At 43.4% G+C, this 23,233-nt stretch overlaps 2 protein-coding genes across 12 annotated transcripts; both read left to right on the top strand.

Moving 5' to 3' along the window:
• The first annotated feature begins 91 nt into the window (after window positions 1-91).
• LOC118384674 (phosphoinositide 3-kinase regulatory subunit 6-like) lies at window positions 92-19,339 on the top strand. 11 transcript variants are annotated; one of them, XR_008136593.1, is made up of 23 exons: window positions 92-276; window positions 2,648-2,712; window positions 2,925-3,011; window positions 3,170-3,261; window positions 3,393-3,461; window positions 3,735-3,870; window positions 4,000-4,099; window positions 4,383-4,560; window positions 4,704-4,848; window positions 8,321-8,407; window positions 8,518-8,881; window positions 9,159-9,252; window positions 10,444-10,563; window positions 10,735-10,845; window positions 13,890-13,995; window positions 14,108-14,181; window positions 14,419-14,509; window positions 14,613-14,665; window positions 14,968-15,068; window positions 15,232-15,459; window positions 17,882-17,948; window positions 18,032-18,121; window positions 18,210-19,339. XR_008136593.1 is itself a non-coding variant. In XM_035771394.2 (20 exons), exons 2-20 carry the CDS (start codon window positions 2,700-2,702, stop codon window positions 15,386-15,388), a joined length of 2,178 nt encoding a protein of 725 aa, XP_035627287.1. In that variant the 5' UTR covers window positions 92-276; window positions 2,648-2,699; the 3' UTR covers window positions 15,389-15,655. The 11 variants fall into 11 exon arrangements, 1 of the variants encoding a protein (XP_035627287.1); XR_008136594.1 differs by having other exon boundaries at window positions 3,738-3,870; window positions 18,032-19,339; XR_008136597.1 differs by having other exon boundaries at window positions 4,030-4,099; window positions 18,032-19,339.
• Window positions 19,340-19,467: 128 nt separating this feature from the next.
• On the top strand, window positions 19,468-22,904 carry LOC118384675 (major facilitator superfamily domain-containing protein 6-like). Its single transcript, XM_052518972.1, has 2 exons — window positions 19,468-19,752; window positions 20,068-22,904. Exon 2 carries the CDS (start codon window positions 20,124-20,126, stop codon window positions 21,906-21,908), a length of 1,785 nt encoding a protein of 594 aa, XP_052374932.1. The 5' UTR covers window positions 19,468-19,752; window positions 20,068-20,123; the 3' UTR covers window positions 21,909-22,904.
• Window positions 22,905-23,233: the final 329 nt, after the last annotated feature.

Here is a 23,233-nt window from a genome sequence, read left to right as displayed (position 1 = left end):
AGGAAGTGAACATTGGGTCGCACGTCAGCCTGCCTACATATTACAAAGAAGGTGTGGCCAAATATACTGCTTTAGTTTCTGTCGCCTACTAGATTAGCCAGGAGGGCTGACGCACAACTCACGTACCTAGAGAGGCTACATGATAGAATGTGGGTAATGAATTGTATTTTTTAACCAAACTTCCATCTACGAAAGCAACGGGTTACCGTGTAGCTGCAGCTCCTCATCAGTCAATTCGTCCACGTCCAGTGTCAGCGTACAGTGGCAACATGCAAGGCAGGTGAATCTCTGTAGGATGACTACTGTATAATTCATTATATTACAGGCTATACTGTAATAGTCAAGTGTATTTGCACCACCTGTAAAGCAGACTTTTGCGATAGTGTTGTAATAGTGATTGCTGCAATGTAGAGTTTGCTGTTTTTACATCTAGAACTCTAACACATATATGTTATTTTTAATGATCTCAGTCATAAATCACTGCACATTGATATCAATTTCACTGTTGCTTATGACCATTGTTTTGTAAATAGCCTAGGTCAGCAATAGTTTACATATAGGCTTATGCTGAGCCAGTCAACTGGGTTCCCTAAGGAGTTTTTCACCCTAGGCTTGCACTTTTAAAGTTCACTTCAGTGACAAATTACTAAAAAGGTATATACAATTAGACTAGGATTGATTTGATTGATTGATCTGTGTAGTTAATACATCTTTTCATTATTGGTCTTTCTGCCTTCAGTTTGTCAGAGAGTACTTCTCAGTTTATAACGAGTCGTCATGCTCTCTACACCCACACATTTCTGTAGACAGGAAACAGGTTCATTCTGGCCTCTAAGTGTGATCTGAGGAGGCTTACTGTACTGTATGCTATGTGTTGATATGGAACAGCAGCATTAGGCCGTTTGAGTTTGTATGAATGTAATAGGGTTTTCATGTATATTTGTAAATTACATAAATTCATCAATTATATTTTGTCAAAATAATTTCTCACAAAGTTTCTCTGTATGTATCAACTTTGGTGTCTGGTAGGCTAGGTGTCTCTTATCAAGTGAATGATCAGAAAGTCTTCATGTTTTTATGAGTTGCGGAGATGTGCCCTTCTGTTTCTTGTCTTAGAGTGCATTTGGAAAATATTCAGACCCCTTGACTTTTTCCACATTTTGGTACATTACCTTATTCTAATTCTAATATTGATTAAATACATTTTCCCCTCATCAATCTACACACATATCCCAGAATGACAAAGCAAAATAGGTTTTTAAAAACATTTGCAAAAAATAAGACTCTTTACTCAGTCATTTGTTGAAGCACCTTTGGCAGCGATGACAGCATCATGTCTTCTTGGGTGTGACGCTACAAGCTTTGCAACCCTGTATTTGGGGAGTTTCTCCCATTCTTCTCTGCAGATAGTCTCAAGCTCTGTCAGGTTGGATGGGAGTGTTGCTGCACAGCTATTTTCAGGTCTTTACAGAGATGCTCAATCGAGTTCAAGTCCGGGCTCTGGCTGGGCCACTCAAAGACATTCAGAGACTTGTCCCGAAGCCACTCCTGCATTGACTTGGCTGTGTGCTTAGGGTCATTCTCCTGCTGGAAGGTGAACCTTCACCCCAGTTTGAGGTCCTGAGCGCTCTGGAGCAGATTTTTGTCAAGGATCTCTCTGTACTTTGCTCCGTTAATCTTTCCCTCCATCCTGACTAGTATCCCAGTCACTGCCACTGAAAAACATCCCCACAGCATGATGCTGCCACCACCATGCTTCATCGTTGGGATGGCGCTGGGTGACGCTTCACATTCAGACCAAAGAGTTCAATCTTGGTTTCACCAGACCAGAGAATCTTGTTTCCCATGGTCTGATAGTCTTTAGGTGCCTTTTGGTAAACTCCAAGCGGGCTGTCATGTGCCTTTTACTGCGGAGTGGCTTCCATATGGCCATTCTACCAAAAAGTCCTGATTGGTGGAGTGCTGCAGAGATGATTGTCTTTCTGGAAGGTTCTCCCATCTCAACAGAGGAACTCTGTAGCTCTTTCAGAGTGACCATTGGATTCTTGGTCACCTCCCTGACCAAGGCTCTTCTCCCCCTTATTGCTCAATTCGGCCGGGTGGTCAGCTCTAGGAAGCTTCTTGGTGGTTCCAAACTTCTTCCATTTAAGAATGATGGAGGCCACTGTGTTGTTAGGGACCGTCAATGCTGTAGAAATGTTTTGGTACCCTACCCTGCTCTACGCTGCTCTACGGACAATTCCTTCGACCTCATTGCTTGGTTTTTGCTCTGACATGCACTGTCAACTGTGGGACCTTATATAGACAGGCATGTTGAATTTACCACAGGTTAATTCCAATCAAGTTGTAGAAACATCTCAAGGATGATCAATGGAAACAGGAAACAGGACCTGAGCTCAATTTTGAGTCTCAAAGCAAAGGGTCTGAATACTTATGTAAATAATGTTTTATATTTTTAATAAATAAGCTTTGTCATTATGGGCTATTGTGTGTAGATTGAGGGGGGGGGGGATTATGTAACCAATTTCAGAATAAAGCTGTAACATAACAAATGTGGATAAAGTCAAGGGGTCTGAATACTTTCCGGAAGCAATCTAAATCCACTATGTACAGTACATGTGGTGTCAAGCCCTGCTACTTTATCTAGGTGGGAGCCCATGATGCTAAAATGTGACGTTTGACCATAAGGAAACAACCCCATGGAACCCTCCAGTAGGTAAACGCTCACTTACTCAGTCTTTGAACTCATACAGTATTTAAATGATTCATATATACTTAGCTCTTTACTGTTTGTCCCTTTTAATTACTTGGGTAGACTGACGTCTAGTAGTAAGAATCCCCACACGGAGGACCACTGTGTTTTTAAACAGAGCTGCTATCTTGTCTAAATATGACATTTGATGTTAATAACTCTATTATTGTAGCTGACAGTATGTCGTCAGCAGTGGAGGCCAGTATGTACAACAGTATCCAGGCCATCCTCAGACAGGCTGCCTCCTCATGCAACAAAGGTACATTATCAGTGCATACAACAATAAAAAGTCAACGATTATATTATTCATTATTATTTGGCATAATTATCTATTATATAATATTAATAGTATTACAAATGTAATAGACTTGAGGACATTATGTGGTCAATTCAGCAGCCTTGTATGACTTCCTGAAGGTATGCTGAGGTGGACTCTTCATAAGAAGGTGGAGACCCATCCATCTAACAGTGTCTCACTGGTCAGGGTTCTGGTCAAAGAGCTAGAGAAGGTTGGTCTGACACTACCAGAGTATTCTGTTCTTGCAGAATGACACATGGCATGCCCTTTGTCTTCAGAAGTATATTTGGCCATTTTAATTGTCAGTTTGATGATGAAAGCTTCCTTCATTTGTTGATTCAGGTGGAGAGGCTTGACTATAAGATGCATGTCATTCCATTGCTTCACACTCTCAACTACGTTATTATTCAGGTCAGATTAATTTACCTTACCTTCATCTGAAATAACCTTGATCAGAGAGTAGAAGGTCCTGTATTACTGACGTCTAGTTTACTGTGTTATTTCCACGTATCATATTTCTTGTGTTGATTTCCTGGTTATCTTTATCCTGCTTAGAATAATGATATTGTTTGTTTTATTTTGGGATGCCCTATTCAAGCTATGTGACTGTTTTTACTTTCCAATCAGCTTTGATGTATGTATCTGATTGAGAAGGCTGCTCTTTTTATTCCGTTGTATCGGCAGCAGTCTAGCCACATTCCATGCAACCTGTTTCAGAGAATGTATGAATGCTTCAAAAGGCTCCTAACACTTCCAGAGCCCTACTGTACTATCGCACTGAGATACATGAGAGGCATAAAGATGGAGCAGATCACACCAGGTACTCATCACTAGCACTTTACACTTTACACAGTGGCATGTACTGTGGCAGAAGCACATTTGAATCATATGAATACAGTATACAGTTCTCCAAACATGTATTTACCTTACTCCCTTTGTTCTGCTAAAGCTCCCTCCCCGACAATAACTTCCTCCACAGGAGCTTTGTATCAGAGAAGGGTGATTGCTGAGCAGAGCCTAAGGAACAAACATTTCCCCCAGCAGGAAAAGTGAGTTTAAAACACCCACGAACACATATGCCATCAGAAGATATTTTTACACTCCCCACTGAAGTCAGTTTGTAGTCACTAGCAACAGCTGACTAATTTAGTCATGGTCATTTCCCATAAGGTGAGGGTGGGGGTTTGTTTGCTATGTGTGAGCTGTGGTGTCACTTTCCCTTTCACAAACTGATGCTTTTGAATGAGGACTTACCCGTCAGCAACTCTGAGGTCGTTCTGTATCCACAATAGCTGTGCTTACTGGCTGCCCCTCTGACTGAGTCCCCTGTAGGGTATTTGTGTTTGCAGACCCGGCTGTGTTCTCAGGGCCCCTGTGGCAGGCGGTGAGGGCAGACCTGGTGCTGGCCAGCCCCCAAAACGACATACTGGCAAGACGGGTGTTACTGCACACTCTGCAGGCTGGACTGGTGAAGGCCTGTCATGGTCCCATACTGACTCAAGCTCTGGAGGTGAGGGAGGTCGATGGGCTGTGATGATATGAGACGTTTGGATTAATTGATTTCATATCTTGGTATTTGTGTGCATCAGATGGATAATGAAATCACGTGTGTGCCTGCGTGTGTGCGGGCGTGCATGTGTGTGTGTATCGCAGGATCTAGGAGAAGATGTGGAGCAGTACTTCCAGGAGGTGGTGTTAGCTGTAGAGCAGAGTATAGAGAACGGCGAGGCAGGCCGTGACCAGTACCTAACCAGGCTACAGCACATCTACAGGGACATCCTGACCTCTGCTAACCAAGGTGTGTGTAAAGCAGGATAGGGTTGGGCGGTATACAGATTTTCCTATTGGCATATCGTCCTTAAGGTATTACAGGTTTAGTACACAAGGTGGCACCAGAAAACCCATTAGGCATCTATTTCCGCAATGCTAACTAAATTAGCACAAGTCATAGCAAATTTCCATGAAGGCTGCTAAGCTAAATATGCTAACAAGCGCAAACGAAAATAAACTAATTGCAAAGACAGGCAATCCAGCTCATGAAGTTATACATACAGTACCAGTCAAAAGTTTGGACACCTACTTATTCCAGGGTTTTTCTTTATTTTGACTATTTTCTACATTGTAGAATAATAGTGAAGACATCAGAACTATGAAATAACACATATGGAATCATGTGTTAAAAAAGTCTAAATAAATATATTTTATTTTATTATATTTTATTATTTATTATATTTTATTATATTTTCAATTTGAGATTCTTCGACGTAGCCACCCTTTGCCTTGATGACAGCTTTGCACACTTTTGGAATTCTCTCAACCAGCTTCATGAGATTGTCACCTGGAATGCATTTCAATTAACAGGTGTGCCTTTTTAAAAGTTCATTTGTGGACTTTCTTTCCTTCTTAATGAATTTGAGCCAATAAGTTGTGTTATGGCAAGGTAGGCTTGGTTCAGAGAAGATAGCCCTATTTGGTAAAATACCAAATATGGCAAGAACAGCTCAAATAAGCAAAGACAAATGACAGTCCATCATTACTTTAAGACATGAAGGTCAGTCAATCCAGAAAATGTCAAGAACTTTGAAAGTTTCTTCAAGTGCAGTTGCAAAACCCGTCAAGCGCTATGATGAAACTGGCTCTCATGAGGACCGCCACAGGAAAGGAAGACACAGAGTTACCTCTGCTTTGGAGGATAAGCCCAACAAAAATTATTCACAGAGTTCAAGTAACAGACACATCTCAATATCAACTGTTTAAGAGGAGACTGCGTGGATCAGGCCTTCATGGTCAAATGCCTGCAAAGAAACCACTACTACAGGACACCAATAATAAGAAGAGACTTGCTTGGGCCAAGAAACACAAGCTATGGACATTAGACCGGTGGAAATCTGTCCTTTGGTCTGATTGGTCTAAATTTGAGAGTTTTGGTTCCAACCGCCGTGTCTTAGTGAGACGCAGAGTAGGTGAACGGATGATCTCTGCATGTGTGGTTAACACCGTGAAGCACAGAGGAGGAGGTGTGATGGTGTGGGGGTGCTTTGCTGGTGACACTGTCAATGATTTATTTAGAATTCAAGGCACACTTAACCAGCATGGCTACCACAGCATTCTGCAGCAATACGCAATCCCATCTGGTTTGCACTTAGTGGGACTATCATTTGTTTTTCTACAGGTCAATGACCCAACTCACCTCCAAGCTGCGTAAGGCCTATTTGACCAAGAAGGAGAGTAATGGAGTGCTGCATCAGATGACCTGGCCTCCACAATCACCCAACCTCAACCCATTGAGATGGTTTGGGATGAGTTGAAACCGCATAGTGAAGGAATAGCAGCCAACAAGTGCTTAGCATAGGGTGGCTACTTCAAAGAATCTCAAATATAAAATATATACCGATTTGTTTAACACTTCTTCGGTTACTACATGATTCCATATGTGTTATTTCATAGTTTTGATGTCTTCACCTTTATTCTACAATGTAGAAAATAGTAACAAATCAAGAAAAAACGTTGAATGAGTAGGTGTGTCCAAACTTTTGACTAGTACTGTATATAGGTAGGAGCTACCGAATGCCATTTTCGTGAGTTTGGACATTTTACAAGTGAATGAGAGACATTGTGCAAAGGAACAAAAGTTTGGAAGGAAGAACAGTTCTGGCTCTGGAGCATGTGTACACACTGTGTCTGTGTGGAGTTTGGAGTCGCTAGGGCAATGGGCCTGCCTGCTCTGCTTGGAGAAGAGGGACGGAGTAGTAGACAGCCAAGAACGTAGAGGAGAAAAAAACGCAAGGAAATCAAGATAGCATTGGCAGCTGTACAGGTCTGTCAAACACGGCAGAAAGCTAACACCATATGATGCCCTGTTATCTATTTATTTCAGCCACTTACGTAGATAACTAGCAAGTTAAACTTAGGGGTCGTGTTAACAAAGAATTCTGCGTTTTTCACAAAGAAAAGACAAAACGCATAAGAAATACCTTGATGCGTTTTATAAACGCAGATCTAAAATGTTTCTTCGTGTCATGTCTGCCTGGCATCAGACTAATTTTGTGCTTCAGTTGCACTTCTCCACTTGGATGAGAATTCACAAAAGGACATTCTATCAGCAGACAGCCTAATGTGTAGCTAGCTACCTTTCTCTGGTAATTTTCATTTTTAGCCTACTTTTCTCCTGTAAAATGCTAGATTAACTTTAAGCAAAACATTGGGAAATGTAGCTGGCTACATTCCTTCTATGATAAACATTAGAAATATGTTTTAAAAGACCTTGATTTTTCATATTAAGCTCATTTAGTTGTGTGGCTGCCAGCCAAATGGTGTTGCACTTCCTTTGTCATTTGATAAAAATTCACCTATTTTCTTACACTAATGTATTTTATGTGAAGGAAAACTATAGTTACACACCCCTGCTCACTTACGGTTTTGATCAGTTACGGTTACGGTTTTCTTCCATCGAAGGAGAGTCAGACCAAAATGCAGCATTTTGATACATGTTTAATAATGATGATGAAACACGAACAATACAAAAACAACAAACGGAACGTGAAAACCTATACAGCCTTATCTGGTGACAACTAACACAGAGACAGGAACAATCACCCACGAAATACTCAAAGAATATGGCTGCCTAAATATGGTTCCCAATCAGAGACAACGATAATCACCTGACTCTGATTGAGAACCGCCTCAGGCAGCCATAGACTATGCTAGACACCCCACAAAAACCCCATGACAAAAACGCACCACAATAACCCATGTCACACCCTGGCCTGACCAAATAAATGAAGACAAACATAGATTACTTCGACCAGGGCGTGACAACTGTTGCCTTTCAAAGTGAAATATAATACCCTTGTCAATACAAAGATGGACTCACCTGCTCCCTCTTTCACCCATTGTGCTATTTACAAACAACCACGTGACTGGCTTAACTGTTCTGGGGAACTACTTTAAGCTTCATAATGTAAAATAGTGTGACAAGGGAAATGAAGAACGCGATCTGCTTTATCTCCTAAGATATTGCAGAAGTTTACTGCAGGTATTTACTTAAAGAGTAGCAAATACTAAAATGTATTGAAAAACTTCAAAAAAATCATTTCAACAGTATTGACGGTAATTGAAAAACCATCCCGTGGCCATTTCTAAATACCCCGGCATACGGTGTATATGGTATACCACCAAAGGCTAAAGGAGAATAATGAAAGAGATTTGCTGACTGTGACAAACAAGATATTCACTGTTTATTGTGTTATGTTCACTCTCTCTCTGTTCAGACCCAATTGCCGGTGGCTCTCTTTCTAACACTCCATTGCCCTTGCCAGAGATTCAGTTCCACCTGTGGACAAACGAAGAGGAGCTGTGTGAGTCAACATAAGAGAACCTTAGTTTCTAGGCCATTATAAAGACTTGAAAATTCTGTCAAATCAGACTAATAGTGTGGCAATCTTGAATCTTTCGTATTTTTCTATAGGGAATGAGCTGGTAAACTTCACCCTAAACGTTTCCACCTCTGAGCGGAACTCTATGTACCAGGAGGAGGAAGAGGAGGATGTTTCTAAGAGGGTTTCCCACCTGTCTGTTGATAGTGGAATAGAGAAGGACCTGTCTGACATGGGGGAGCGGGAACAGAGGAATCCATTCACTCGGTCACGGTCACCGTGTTTCAGAGGGAGAATGAAGCCAGAAGACAAAATGGCTCTGGTACAGGAAAACATCAAGGGGCCCACCTGTAGCACCCCTCTCCCTAAAGAGGAGGGGAACCATACCGCACGCATAGTGATGATGGGAGACGACAGGGTGCTGGGGAGACTGGCCAAGGTGTATCACTCCATCCGGTAGGATGTACTTCTACTTACCCTTAATGTCCCTTAATACCTAGTTCCATCCTCATACATGTGAAATTCAGTTTTTATCCAAAGTGACTAAGTCATGCGTGCATACATTTTTATGTATGGGTAGTGCTGTAAGTTGAACCCACTATCCTGGCGTTGCAAACACCATGCTCTACCAACTGAGATACAGAGGACTACTGTACACTGTAATTACACTGTAATTCTGTAATTTAGAAATGTGTGTGAACTATTTTACAATGTGCATTACTTTTGTGTGCAGAAAACGGGAGGCAAAACATCTCATCTTGACCAAAAGAGTGAACCTACAGATATACTACATCCCTGTCACTGATGAGCCTATTGTCAATTCACCTGTGAGCAATAATCCAGTTCAAAACCCAATGATCAAATCAAAGTTTATTTGTCACGTGCGCCGAATACAACAGGTATTACAGTGAAATGCTTACTTACAGGCTCTAACCAATAGTGCAAAAAAGGTATTAGGTGAACAATAGGTAAGTAAAGAAATAAAACAACAGTAAAAAGACAGAGTATATACAGTAGCGAGGCTATAAAAGTAGTGAGGTTATAAAAGTAGCGAGGCTATAAAAGTAGCGAGGCTATAAAAGTAGCGAGGTTATAAAAGTAGCGAGGCTATAAAAGTAGCGAGGTTATAAAAGTAGCGAGGTTATAAAAGTAGCGAGGCTATAAAAGTAGCGAGGTTATAAACTTAGCGAGGTTATAAAAGTAGCGAGGCTATAAAAGTAGCGAGGTTATGAAAGTAGCGAGGTTATAAAAGTAGCGAGGCTATAAAAGTTGCGAGGTTATAAAAGTAGCGAGGTTACCTACAGACACTGGTTAGTCAGGCTGATTGAGGTAGTATGTACATGTAGATATGGTTAAAGTGACTATGCATATATGATGAACAGAGAGTAGCAGTAGCGTAAAAGAGGGATTGGCGGGTGGTGGGTGGTGGGACACAATGCAGATAGCCCGGTTAGCCAATGTGTGGGAGCACTGGTTGGTCGGACCAATTGAGGTAGTATGTACATGAATGTATACTTAGAGTGATTATGCATATATGATCAACAGAGAATAGCATCAGCAATGTAAAAGAGGGGGTGGGGTTGGTGGGGGCACACAGTGCAAATAGTCCGGGTAGCCATTTGATTACCTGTTCAGGAGTCTATGGCTTTGGGGTAAAAACTGTTGTGAAGCATTTTTGTCCTAGACTTGGCACTCCGGTACAGCTTGCCATGAGGTAGTAGAGAGAACAGTCTATGACTGGGGTGGCTGGGGTCTTTGACAATTTTTAGGGCCTTACTCTGACACTGCCTGGTGTAGAGGTCCTGGATTGCAGGCAGGTTAGCCCCAGTGATGTACTGGGCCATACGCACTACTCTCTGTAGTGACTTGCGGTCGGAGGCCGAGCAATTGCCGTACCAGGCAGTGATGCAACCAATAATGTCAAATAATACCAATAATGTAAAATAAACATCCATCTCATATGTACAGTAACCGGTATGATTTGCTAGGTTATGGAACCAGTCTTTTCTCCTTTTCAGGAAAGCACATCACAAGTCAGAGACAGGTTGTCTCTAGCCTCGTTCTTAGGAAGGGTCGATCCCTGGTACGAAAGCAACATCATCAGTTTGGGAGCCATGATTCCAAAGCTGGCAGGAACGGTAATGAGTCCTAATACATGCATTGTTTTATAAAGTAATCTAATTCTGATCAGAAAGATCCATCAAATGGGTTCAAGGTTACCTAAATGGAAAGGGTTTTTAAAGATAGAAATAGACATCCAGTCATGTCACAGTGAGACCTAATACTGTGTCTACTATGTGCCATTGCAGCAGTCCAGTCACAGCAGGTCATCAGAACCCAACCACTTCCTTGTGGATGTCCTCTCCTACTACCTTCGCTGTGGCCTACAGCCTGTCCACTTCACACTCTACTCTGTCAAGGTCAGCTCCCTTAGATACATCCACATGTCATAGTCACATGTGTGCATGCATGTGTGTTATCAGCAGGATGTAACACCAACATATGGCAGCCCATGAATAGTTCATACATAGTTCATAGCCCAGTTTAACATAATGATTACAGTTATCATCCGGGGTTAAATTGAGAATTTGGAGGTTGGAAAGCGCTTTTTGGATGTGGGGGGGGGCGACGACGACTAGATTTGGAGTTGGAGTTAGGGTTAGGGCAGGAGCTAGGGATAAGTTTGTGATTGGGGCCAGGGTTAGGGTTGAACCAGATTGTGGATGTAAAGCTAGGCTTAGGGTTGTCGTTGAGTCTAGGTTTAGGGTTGAACCGGGATGTGGACATGAAGCTAGCATTTTGGTTAGATTTGAGGCTTATGTTTAGGGTTGAACTGGGATGTGGGCATGGGGCTAGGAATAGGGTTGTGGTTGAGGTTAAGGGTTAAACTGGGATGTAGACATGAATCTAGGGTTAGGGTTGAGGGTTAGGGTTTAACAAGGATGTGGACATGAAGCTAGATTTATGGTTGCTCTCAGCCTAGGGTACCGTAGCCTTAATCTTAACCTTGGTTTAGCATACGTTTTATCCTTCATTCTTCTTTGGACCCGTAGATTGCTGGAGCTTGGCTTTCTCTTTGACCCAAGGTGCAGGAGCCCTGCTTCGAGTAGCTCCGGCTCAATTTAACCACTTGTTATCATGAAGAGAAAAAAAAAACACAATTTGTCTGTAACGGCGTTCATCTGTTGAAAGAGAGTCGGACCAAAATGTGGCGTGGTGGTTACTCATGTTCTTTAATGAAAAATGAACGATACATGAAATAACTTAATATACAAAACAAACGCGAAAACCTATACAGCCTATCTTGTGAAAACAAACACAGAGACAGGAACAATCACCCACAAACACAGTGAAACCCAGGCTACCGAAATATGGTTCCCGATCAGAGACAACGAGAATCACCTAACTCTGATTGAGAACCGCCTCAGGCAGCCATAGACAATGCTAGACAACCCTACTCAACCACAATCCCAATACCTACTTAACCCCAATACAAAAACACACCACAAAATAAACCCATGTCACACCTTGGCCTGACCAAATAAATAACGAAAACACAAAATACTAAGACCAAGGCGTGACAGAACCCCCCCCCCCCCAAGGTGCGGAAGCTCTTCCACTGAGAGGAACCTCGGCACTGAGAGGAACCTCGGCACTGAGAGGAACCTCAGGCAGGTAGTTGGCTCCGGCAGATCCTGGCTGGCTGGCGGATCTGGAAGAGTCTGGTTGACTGGCAGATCTGGAAGAGTCTGGCAGATCTGGAAGAGTCTGGCTGACTGGCAGATCTGGAAGAGTCTGGCTGACTGGCAGATCTGGAAGATCATGGCAGATCTGGAAGATCATGGCTGACTGGCAGATCTGGAAGATCATGGCTGACTGGCGGATCCTGGCGGATCTAGCTGCTCTGGCTGCTCCATGCAGACTGGCAGCTCTGGCTGCTCTATGCAGACTGGCAGCTCTATGCAGACTGGCAGCTCTGGCTGCTCCATGCAAACTGGCAGCTCTGGCTGCTCTATGCAGACTGGCAGCTCTATGCAGACTGGCAGCTCTGGCTGCTCCATGCAAACTGGCAGCTCTGACTGCTCCATGCAGACAGGCAGCTCTGGCTGCTCTATGCAGACTGGCAGCTCAGGCTGCTCCATGCAGGCTGGCAGCTCAGGCTGCTCCATGCAGGCTGGCAGCTCAGGCTGCTCCATGCAGGCTGGCAGCTCAGGCTGCGCTGAACAGGCAGGAGACTTCAGCAGCGCTGTAGAGGAGGAAGGCTCTGGCTGCGCTGAACAAGCGGGGCGCACTGAAGGCCTGGTGCGTGGTGCTGGAACTGGTGGTACTGGACCGAGGACACGCACAGGAAGCCTGGTGCGGGGAGCTGCCACCGGAGGACTGGTGTGTGGAGGTGGCACTGGATAGACCGGACCGTGCAGGCGCACTGGAGCTCTTGAGCACCAAGCCTGCCCAACCTTACCTGGCTTGATGCCCACTCTAGCCCGGCCAATACGAAGAGCTGGTATGAACCACACCGGGCTATGCACCCGCACTGGAAACACCGTGCGCTCCATAGCATAACACGGTGCCTGCCCGGTCTCTCTAGCCCCTCGGTAAGCACAGGGAGTTTGCGCAGGTCTCCTACCTGGCATAGCCATACTCCCTGTGAGCCCCCCCCCCCAATACATTTTTGGGGCTGACTCTCAGGCTTCCATCCGCGTCGCCGTGCTGCCTCCTCATACCAGCGCCTCTCCGCTTTCGCCGCCTCCAGTTCTTCCTTGGGGCGGCGATATTCTCCAGGCTGAACCCAAGGTCCTTCACCGTCCAGTTCGTCCTCCCATGTCCAGTCCTTCTCTCGCTGCACCTTGGTGCGGCTACACTCCCCTGGTTTAGCCCAGGGTCCTCTCCCGTCGAGGATTTCCTCCCAAGTCCAGAAATTCTTGTCGCGCTGCTCCTGCTGCCGCTGTTGCCTGTTACCACGCCACTTGGTCCGGGTAGGGTGGGTGATTCTGTAACGGCGTTCGTCTGTTGAAAGAGAGTCGGACAAAAATGCGGCGTGGTGGTTACTCATGTTCTTTAATGAAAAATGAAAGATAGATGAAATAACTTAATATACAAAACAACAGACGAACCGCGAAAACCTATACAGCCTATCTTGTGAAAACAAACACAGAGACAGGAACAATCACCCACAAACACACAGTGAAACCCAGGCTACCTAAATATGGTTCCCGATCAGAGACAACGAGAATCACCTAACTCTGATTGAGAACCGCCTCAGGCAGCCATAGACTATGCTAGACAACCCTACTCAACCACAATCCCAATACCTACTAAACCCCAATACAAAAACACACCACAAAATAAAGCCATGTCACACCCTGGCCTGACCAAATAAATAACGAAAACACAAAATACTAAGACCAAGGCGTGACATTGTCCCTAATTTGAGCTTGTTCTTGTTGCCCTGTTGTGTTTTTAGATCTCTGTCTCTGGCCAGACTGGCAGCCCTGTGGACGATGTGTTTGTGTCCCACCTGGATGCTGAGTTCCCGGAGTCTAAAACACTCAGAGAAAATCTGAGACAAGGTACTGTTGTCACAACTGTGAATGCAGCATGAACCGTGGTGTCAGGACAGGGACAGAAACTAGATTGTCCTGTTACTGCCTCTGTTGGTGATTGCATAATGTCTCTATGCAGAGAGATCTAGTAGGCGACGAACAAGGAAGACACTTGGAACCTGTGGAGCGGTGGTTTCTGTGAATTACAGTAAGGTACTTTCTGAAGGCTTTCTTTCCTATGTGTGTTATAGAGTATTTGATTAGTGGTTAGTGGATGTGTTCATGCTTGGTTAGTGTAGTACAGTATCATTGTAATAATTTAGGAACAAATAGTACACTTTTAAATGAAAAGTAACAACTAAGGAAATATCTAGATATCCTTTTAATCCATATGGCATAATGTCTTAACTACAGTACCAAATTTGTGTGTGTCTGAAATGCTTTCTGCAGGTCTCCTTGAGCAAACAAGAGGTTGTTCAGGGAATGTCAGTCATGACATGTGGAGTGGGCATCAGTGCAATATCACCCAATGAATCAGAAGGTTTGCATTAAAACATATACATGTAGTAACTACATAGCTGTTCTCGATGGCAACTTGGTTTCATTATCTCAAATCAACAATTTGTCATCCCTACTTTCCCTAGGTCTTGATTTCCTCACTGTCAATTTTGACAGTACAAATCCAAGATGCTGCACGGTAAGGATATTTCTGAATGTGTGATAATAAATCATTGAGACCCCAATAACACCATATTAAAAAGTACTAAAACTGTCAGTTAGGCAACACACTGCCAGATGTGGTTTCTTGATCGTATCCTCATGTCTCACCTTCAAAGTAGATTATTGATTAAGGCAATTATATATAATGGTAGAGTTTTGATTTGAGCCCATAAATGCAAAGAGGGTAGGCATACAGTACTGCAGTTTGGAGTCACATCCCACAATGATTTTTGCTCCTAACCTATCAGGATATTTAATTTGACCATGCTGTGTTGACAGGAGATCAGAACCCAAAACATTAAAATCAGAATCCTGGAGGATAAGACCTTCACTGTCTGTCTGGACAAAGACTGTCGCAGGAAATACACACATGTGCAAAGGTCAGAGAGCACACTCATCAGCAATAGAATGCCACAATGCTCTACCATCTCTATTGATGAATACTATACAGTAGTTATTTGGTTGTCTTTTACAGAGAATTTTACAGAGTTATTTCCAAACTGAAATAACTAAGTAACTAACACTACTAACACTATTTTACAGCATTGAGATCTCTCCATGTTTGGATCCAGGGTATTGCCTCCAGACAAGTTCCAAGTCCAAGTTCAGTGTGGGAGAGGAGAGGGAGTCGGGGCTGAGCAAATACATGTGCAAGATCCTGCCTCTGCCAATCAATACCTTCACTGGCATCAACCACTGAAGGGATTTGATTATTTGGCCCGGGCTCCATCCCAGGCGTGAGCCAGGTGCCCCGCTCTGGCCAACGGCGAAGTAAGCTAAAAACAAAAGTGACATTGGTTATGCACATGGAGTAATGAGTAAGATTCTGTGTTTTCACATGCAAAAGGGTTTTATTTTGATAAAAAAGTGTTTTATCTGCCTTCCCAATTAAATCTAGTTTTAAAATAATAATATATGTTTTATGAAAAATATGTATAAGGAAAATAAACATACAAGAGATGTTGTATGTATTTTGATTTTATTTTATTTATTTCAGCTGTTGCAAAAGCAGCAGCTGCTTTTCCTGGGTTCCACACAAAACATGAAACATGACATAATACAGAACATTAATAGACAAGAACAGCTCAAGCACAGAACCACATCAAATTATTTATTTTTTAACGCACACGTAGCCTACATATCAATACATACACGCAAACTATCTAGGCCAAATAGGGGAGAGGTGTTGTGCCATGAGGGGTTGCTTTATCTGTTTTCTTAAACCAGGTTTGCTGTTCATTTGAGCAATATAAGATAAGGGCTCTATATAATACTTTACGCTTTCTTAAATTTGTTTTGGATTTGGGGACTATGAAAAGACCCCTGGTGGCATGTCTGGTGGGGTACGTGTGTGTGTAAGTTGACTATGCATACAATTTGGGATTTTCAACACGTTAATGTTTCTTATAAACAGAAGAAGTGATGCAGTCGGTCTCTTTTATATCAGCCCTGTGAGTCACGCCTGCTCCCGCTCTTCCTCCCTGGTGCTCGAGGGCGCCAGGATTCCCAGCATTGAGCACTCCTGCCATCATCATTACACACACCTACCCCCGTCCGTCCGTCCGTCCGTCACACGCATCAGCGATTATTGGACTCACCAGGACTCAATCACCTCTGTCATTACCTTCCCTATATCTATCTGGTTCCCCGCTCTGTTCCCTGCTTCTGCATTAATTTTTGTTTGTCTTTGTTTACCTGTTCCTGTTCTGTTACCTGCCTGTTCCTGTTTAAATGTTTGACTCCCCGTACCTGGTTCTCATCTCCAGCATCGGTCATTACACTCTGACTACAATGAAGAGGAAGACGTGTCGCTCTGTTCTGGCATATGTTTTGACCCTGACAGTTTACAACCAAAGTAACTCCAAGTAATTTAGTCTCCTCAACGTGTTCAAAAGCCACACCATTCATTACCATATTCTGCTGAGGTTTAGAACTTAGGGAATGATATGTACCAAATACAATGCTCTTAGTTTTAGAGATGTTCAGGACCAGTTTATTACTGGCCACTCAAGACTGCAACTCTTTGTTTAGGGTTTCAGTGACTTCATTAGCTGTGGTTGCTGATGTGTATATGTTGAATCAACTTTGTTTAATGCCAGTGGCAGGTTAATGGTAAAAATAGTAAAGTGGAGGGCCTAGAGAGCTGCCCTGTGGTACAACACACTTTACATATTTGACATTAGAGAAGCTTCCATTAAAGAAACCCCTTTTAGTTATATTAGATAGATAGCTCTGAATCCACAATATGGCAGAGGTTGAAAACCCATAACACATATTTTTTTCAACAACAGGTTATGGTCAATTATATCAAAGGATGCACTGAAATCTAACAGTACAGCTCCCACAATCTTCTTATTATCAATTTCTTTCAACCAATCATCAGTCATTTGTGTCAGTGTAGTACATGTTGAGTGCCCTTCTCTATAAGCATGCTGAAAGTCTGTTGTCGATTTGTTTACAGAGAAATAGCATTGTATTTGGTCAAACACATATTTCCCCAACAGTTTGCTAAGAGCTGGCAGCAAGTTTAAAGGCTGCTGTTAGAACCAGTAAAGGCCGCTTTACCACTCTATGGTAGCGGAATTACCTTGGCTTCCCTCCAAGCTTGAGGACAAAGACTTTCCTCTAGGCTCAGATTAAAGATATGAAAGATTGGAGACGCTATAGAGTCTGCTACCATCCTCAGTAGCTTTCAATCTAAGTTGTCATTGACAGGAGGTTTGTCATTACTGATCGATAACAATAATTCTTCCACCTCTCCCACACTAACTTTACAAAATTCAAACTTCCAATGCTTTTCTTTCATTATTTTTTATGCATGAATATGATGGCTCACTGTTCATTGTTGACATTTCCTGCCTAAGTTTGCCCACTTTGCCAATGAAGTGATCATTAAAATAATTGCCAACATCGAATGGTATTGTGCTGAATAAGCCATCTGATTTGATGAAAGATTGAGTTGAATTTGTCTTTCTGCCCATAATTTCATTTAAAGTACTCCAGTGTTTTATATAATTTATCTTGGCTTCATAATACAGTTTCTTCTCCTTTTTGTTGCATTAAGTCAGCCAGTCAGATGTGCAGCCAGACTTATTAGCCACTCCTTTTGCCTCATCTCTTTCAACCATACTGTTTTTCAATTCCTCATCAATCCATGGAGCCTTGACAGTTCTAACAGTCAGTTTCTTAACAGGTACATGTGAATCAATAATTGGAAGAAGCAATTTCATAAATTCATTAAGTGCAGCGTCATTAATCATGTAAGACCAAAACATTTTCTTTTTACATCATCCACACAATATTTTGCTGTGACTTTTATATAATCTCTTGTACACTATTTTAGGCCCAGCTTTTGGAACTTTGGCTTTCCTGGATATAGCCACTATATTGTGATCACTACATCCAATGGATACGGATACAGCTTGAGAACAAGGTTCTACACTATTAGTAAAAATGTGGTCAATACATGTGGATGATCTTGGTGATCTTGATGATCTTGACCCTGGTTATTTGTTTCTGAGTGATGCAACATGTGCCGAGTAGACAACATGATGGAGCATGACGGACTCCCTTCCGGCACCGACAGAGATGGCCGCCTCGCTTCGCGTTCCTAGGAAACTATGCACCCGATGTCACAGGAAGGCCATAAAGATCATCAAGGACAACAACCACCCGAGCCTGTTCACCCCGCTATCATCCAGAAGGCGAGGTCAGTACAGGTGCATCAAAGCAGGGACTGAGAGACTGAAAAACAGCTTCTATCTCAAGGCCATCAGACTGTTAAACAGCCACCATTAACATTGAGTGGCTGCTGCCATACATGTAAAAAATGTATCACTAGTCACTTTAAACAATGCCACTTAATATAATGTTTAATATAATGACTCATCTCATATGTATATACTGTACTCGATACCATCTACTGCATCTTGCCTATGCCGTTCTGTACCATCACTCATTCATATATCTTTATGTACATATTCTTCATCCCTTTACACTTGTGTGTACAAGGTAGCTGTTGTGAAATTGTTAGGTTAGATTACTCGTTGGTTATTACTACATTGTCGGAACTAGAAGCACAAGCATTTCACTACACTCGCATTAACATCTGCTAACCATGTTTATGTGACAAATACAATTTGATTTGATTTGATTTACTGTTCAATTTGAGAATTGCTCTCATTCCCTCACCACATTTGCCCATTCACGTCATGGGCCATAGACAGGTGCACTGTGGTTCAGCTTAATCAATGCCAATGCCTAGTAGTGTGGGTGGGGTTCAACAAGCACAGAACATTTTTTTAGAGCTGTCACTCCTGTCTACAAAAGTGCAGAGATATTCATGAACTTTTGTCATTTTCTGTAACACAGCATATCACTGTATAAAGACATATTTATCAGTTGTATATTTCCATGCAAATTCATGATGGACAGTCCAGTAAATTGTTGATGTTTGAAATGTATTTAATTTGGATCGCTTTCTACAGTGCTTGTTTGCAATAAATGTTCTGTTTACACTATGCTATTAAAGGAAGGCACTGTGTTAGTAAACACAGAGGAAATTACTTCTTATATCTTACCCGATTTAAATGTTTTGAATGAATATCATAGTTTGACTGTGTGGATATTTTGTATGAATAAACTGAGTTAATTTAATCATGTAGGGCTGGACAAACTCACTACCTGTACTGTTTTTTTTAAATGTTACCTGTCTCGCGTAGTTATCATCCTCGCGCCCTGAGGGCGCTGCAGACAAACAGCTTAATGTGTGCAAGGTGTACAACTGCTTTTTCAACTACAGAGAGGTGATATCAGGTGGTATGCGCTCGTGACAACTGCCAAGACCGATATAAGAGACGTAAAAAGTCAGAGACAAAATCACCGAGCACAAAGAGTAACCATGCGCTAATGAAAGTACTTTCAAAAAGCATATGTTGTGTTAAACAGTTTACCGTAAAAGATGACGTGGACATGGACGGAGTGGACATGCTTCGGTTGAAACAGGTGCATTGACTAGCCTCAAACACACCAGCTGCGCTGAAAAATTGATTCATCGTTTTGACGGTAAGCCATTGTATCCTACTTATGTTAGTGGTTGATTTTGGCTCTATTGAATTAGCTTAGAGTTTTTTTTATTGGAGGTTTGATTAGGGACATATTATATCTTTATTTTCAGTGATTTTAGTAATTCTTCTAATAGGCATTCGTTAAATAAAGTTAAATAAAAATATGATTACATTCTCAATGTTAAATATGATTGTTATGTACCTATACTTGATTTTAAGCTATATTGCATTATTAAATAGTAAATGTACATGTTAGCTACTGTTTGAAAAATGTTTATGGGTTTCTATGCATATTATTTGTGTTTATTCACAGTGTGTGCTCTGTATGAAGATAGTCTGTGAGACAGCGAGTTCACTTGGCTGGCAGCCATGAAGAGGAACAAGCAGATCGACGTTAAGGGTGCTCTAGTTCTCTCTAGCACCTTCCACTTCCTGTATTCTTGTGCCAGAGCCTGCATCCTCCCCTTCCTCACCCTGTACCTCAGATACCTGGGCCTCACTCCCTCTATGACTGGCCTTCTCATGAGCACCAAACATCTCATCTCCCTGGTCTGGAGCCCTCTGGCTAGCTTTCTGTCCAAACACTACGACAAGAGGAGGGCAGTGATTACAGGGTCTCTGGTCTGTTCAGCAGGGGCAGCCCTCATCCTCCTGCTCATCCCATCCACAGGCGTCGAGACGCTGACCAGTCACTGCAACATCTCTCACCTCAGTGTGAGCTCCACTGAAGAGCTGATTGACTACGTGCGTGTTGTTGGCAGTGTAATGCCTACCACCCACACTACCATTGTGTCTCAGTCAGCAGCACATGAATCTTCACCTACAGAGACAACCAGTGACACTGTGTCTTCCGCTGTTTCAATGAGCAAAGCCACAACCTACACACTCCAGCTGCAACATTCCAACAATGTGACTACTCAATGGACACAAGTGAATGTATCTGTGGCCAACCACAGTATAGGAGGGGAGAGAAATAGCTTAGAGTCCCACCACGGCGCCTCCAACACTTCCCCCACAGTGTGGAGGGTTAGCAGGTCAGCAGAAAAGGAGAAGCAGCAGCAGAGGGAGAAGGATGAGGCCCGCTTAGAGTTCCTGGGCAACCTCAAAGTTATGGATGTCCAGCACCAGCTCTTCTTCATGCTCCTCATCGTGGTGTCGATATGGGAGCTGATGGCCGCCCCTCTGGAATGGACAGTGGACGATGGGCTCTATGAGTATTTGGATTTTGTGGATGCCTCTGATCGCTATGGTAGCACAGGAGTGTGGGGGCTGCTTGGGGCAGTGTGTGGGGTGAGTGGTGCAGGACTGCTGGTGAGCCACCTGGACTGCCTCATTGGCTCACACGCACCCAGGAGCGCTGTCCACTTCTACTCCTATGCAGCTGTGACAACCCTGGCTGTGCCTGTGGTGGCCTTCCTGCCCCTCTACCTAAACAAGAAGCGTAGTCGCTCCACTGGGCTCTTCAAAGCTTTACAGCTGGTGCGAGGGGACCTCCGTGCCCTGCTGTGTGCTGCTACTGCCTTCCTAATGGGGCTGGCGGGGTCTGCAGTGGATGACTTCCTGCTGTGGCAGATGCAGGACCATGGGAGCAGCGAGCTGCACATGGGCCTCTCTTTAGCCGTAGCGTTGCTCTCCCGGGCCTCCTTCCCTCTGCTGAGTGGTCGGGTGTCGAAGCTCCTGAGCCCAGGCAGGGTGCTGCTGGTGGGGACGGCCTGCCTGGCCCTGCAGTGCCTCTACTACTCCTTCCTGTGGGGCCCCTGGGCTGCAATACCTGTCCAGGTGCTGAGCTTCTTCAGCAGTGGCGCCCTCTGGTGGGCAGTGCAGGTGCAGTGCGAGGACGTGGCCACGCCGGGCACAGAGAGGAGCGTGAGGAGGGTCTACCAGGCCCTCTCTCTGGACCTGGGGGCAGGGCTGGGCAGCATGGCCGGGGGGTTTGTTGTCCACAGGTTTGGGGTATCTGTGCTTTTCAGAGGTGTGGCTGTGATTCTGCTCCTGTGGTGCCTGTTTCTACCCCTGCTCCAGTGGAAAGCCCCACGCCAACGCAGGATCAACTACTCCCGCCTCCTCGCTGCTGACACCAGTGAAGTGAGCGAATCAGAGTCGGAGCAGGAGACCGACTGGCTGGAGAAAGCCATGGAGGATGACAAGCAATAATGACATGGGCAGGAGTATAAATCATTAGACCGAAGGAACAATATGCAACACAATGGAAGGATGACAGTATAAATTCTGCTCCTGGAGGATTCCACCACCACTTACAGACATGTCACTCTTCATTTAGTCTGCCTTCTTGCTGCTCCACAAACTGCTAAGTGAATCTGTCCCTGGCTGGTTTAATTGAAAACCAAGTTTTGCTTTTTAATTCTCCATTACTGCAGCTTTATTCATTTAGTGCTAATGCTCTAGCATTCCCCACCTGCCCAGAAGGCGTTTAGCGTTCTTCAGTTAAACTAAACACAATAGTGAGGACTGCAAGCCTCACTATTGCACTGGAGGTGGATCCATTGTGAATGCAGAGTGATGATAAACTGTCATTTGCATAAGTTATCAAGAAACTCTGGATAGCAAATAACGGAGAAGAATTAAGTGTGAGCCGGTGACTGTGCGAGTGCTTATGAGTGTTAGTACAGTCCACGTTAGGCAGCTTTACTCTCTGTAACATAAGGCCACTTGAGTGCAGGTGTGGTCTTTGGGTGAGACAAAACCCTGGACTAACAGACTCATCCTGTATATGTGGTTTAGCCTGCTCACATGACAGATGTGAGCAGACTCTCTTTGAGTCCACTGTGAAAATGTTATGTATTGTTCAACTGTAGTAGAAATCACCCCTTGGGTCAATTTCCTAACTAAACATTAAGTGCCTCTTGTGTGGGGGAAGTATTAGAAGCTATCTGTGGTTGGTTGCTGCACTTGTAGTTTAGATGGTGTTTGCTAAACCTGTATTTCAAAGGATGTTTGCCAAACTTGCCACAGTTTGGCCCATTTTGACCTGACTGTTATTTCAGCATATCTGCCAGAGACACTAATATAGTTTAGCACCTCTCCCTGAAACTTTTGTCTAATTAACAGTACATTACATACAGTGGTTGATATACATGTCCAATGACTAGTAGTAAATCAATAAAAATATGAGTATTATTGTGCCTTGAAGACATTCTCAAATATTGATGACTGGCATTACAATACCTTTTGTTTATCTGATGTTTATAGTAGATTTATTGATATGTCAATGCAGTGGACAGTATATGTCAATACCTCACAACAGCGTAGTATCAAACGTCAAATGTCTTGTGTTTTTAAAGAACACAAGCAGGAAACCCAATGCCTCTTGTGTCAATACGCCTCAATACGCCTGTAACAAATGTAACAAAGCAAAGGTCAGCAGTATGTGGAACTCCTCTTGAATCTTTGTATTTGGCCTTGTCTGTCATGACTCATGCCTGTAGAGAACAGTCAGTTGAGTGATCAGGCGCTATCAG

Source organism: Oncorhynchus keta, chromosome 5, assembly GCF_023373465.1.
Source record: "Oncorhynchus keta strain PuntledgeMale-10-30-2019 chromosome 5, Oket_V2, whole genome shotgun sequence".
In the NCBI taxonomy this organism is placed as follows: Eukaryota; Metazoa; Chordata; class Actinopteri; order Salmoniformes; family Salmonidae; genus Oncorhynchus; species Oncorhynchus keta.
Note: the sequence above shows the minus strand (reverse complement) of the source record. Positions and strands in the feature narration are given on the sequence as shown.

What these genes read in the sequence shown, in the direction of transcription:
- LOC118384674 (XM_035771394.2), top strand. An exon ending in TCACACTCTACTCTGTCAAG is followed by an intron (nt 10,846 to 13,889) that starts GTCAGCTCCCTT and finishes TTGTGTTTTTAG; the next exon opens with ATCTCTGTCTCTGGCCAGAC. An exon ending in CAGAGAAAATCTGAGACAAG is followed by an intron (nt 13,996 to 14,107) that starts GTACTGTTGTCA and finishes GTCTCTATGCAG; the next exon opens with AGAGATCTAGTAGGCGACGA.
- LOC118384675 (XM_052518972.1), top strand. Translation starts at nt 20,124, where the DNA reads ATGAAGAGGAACAAGCAGATCGACGTTAAGGGTGCTCTAGTTCTCTCT.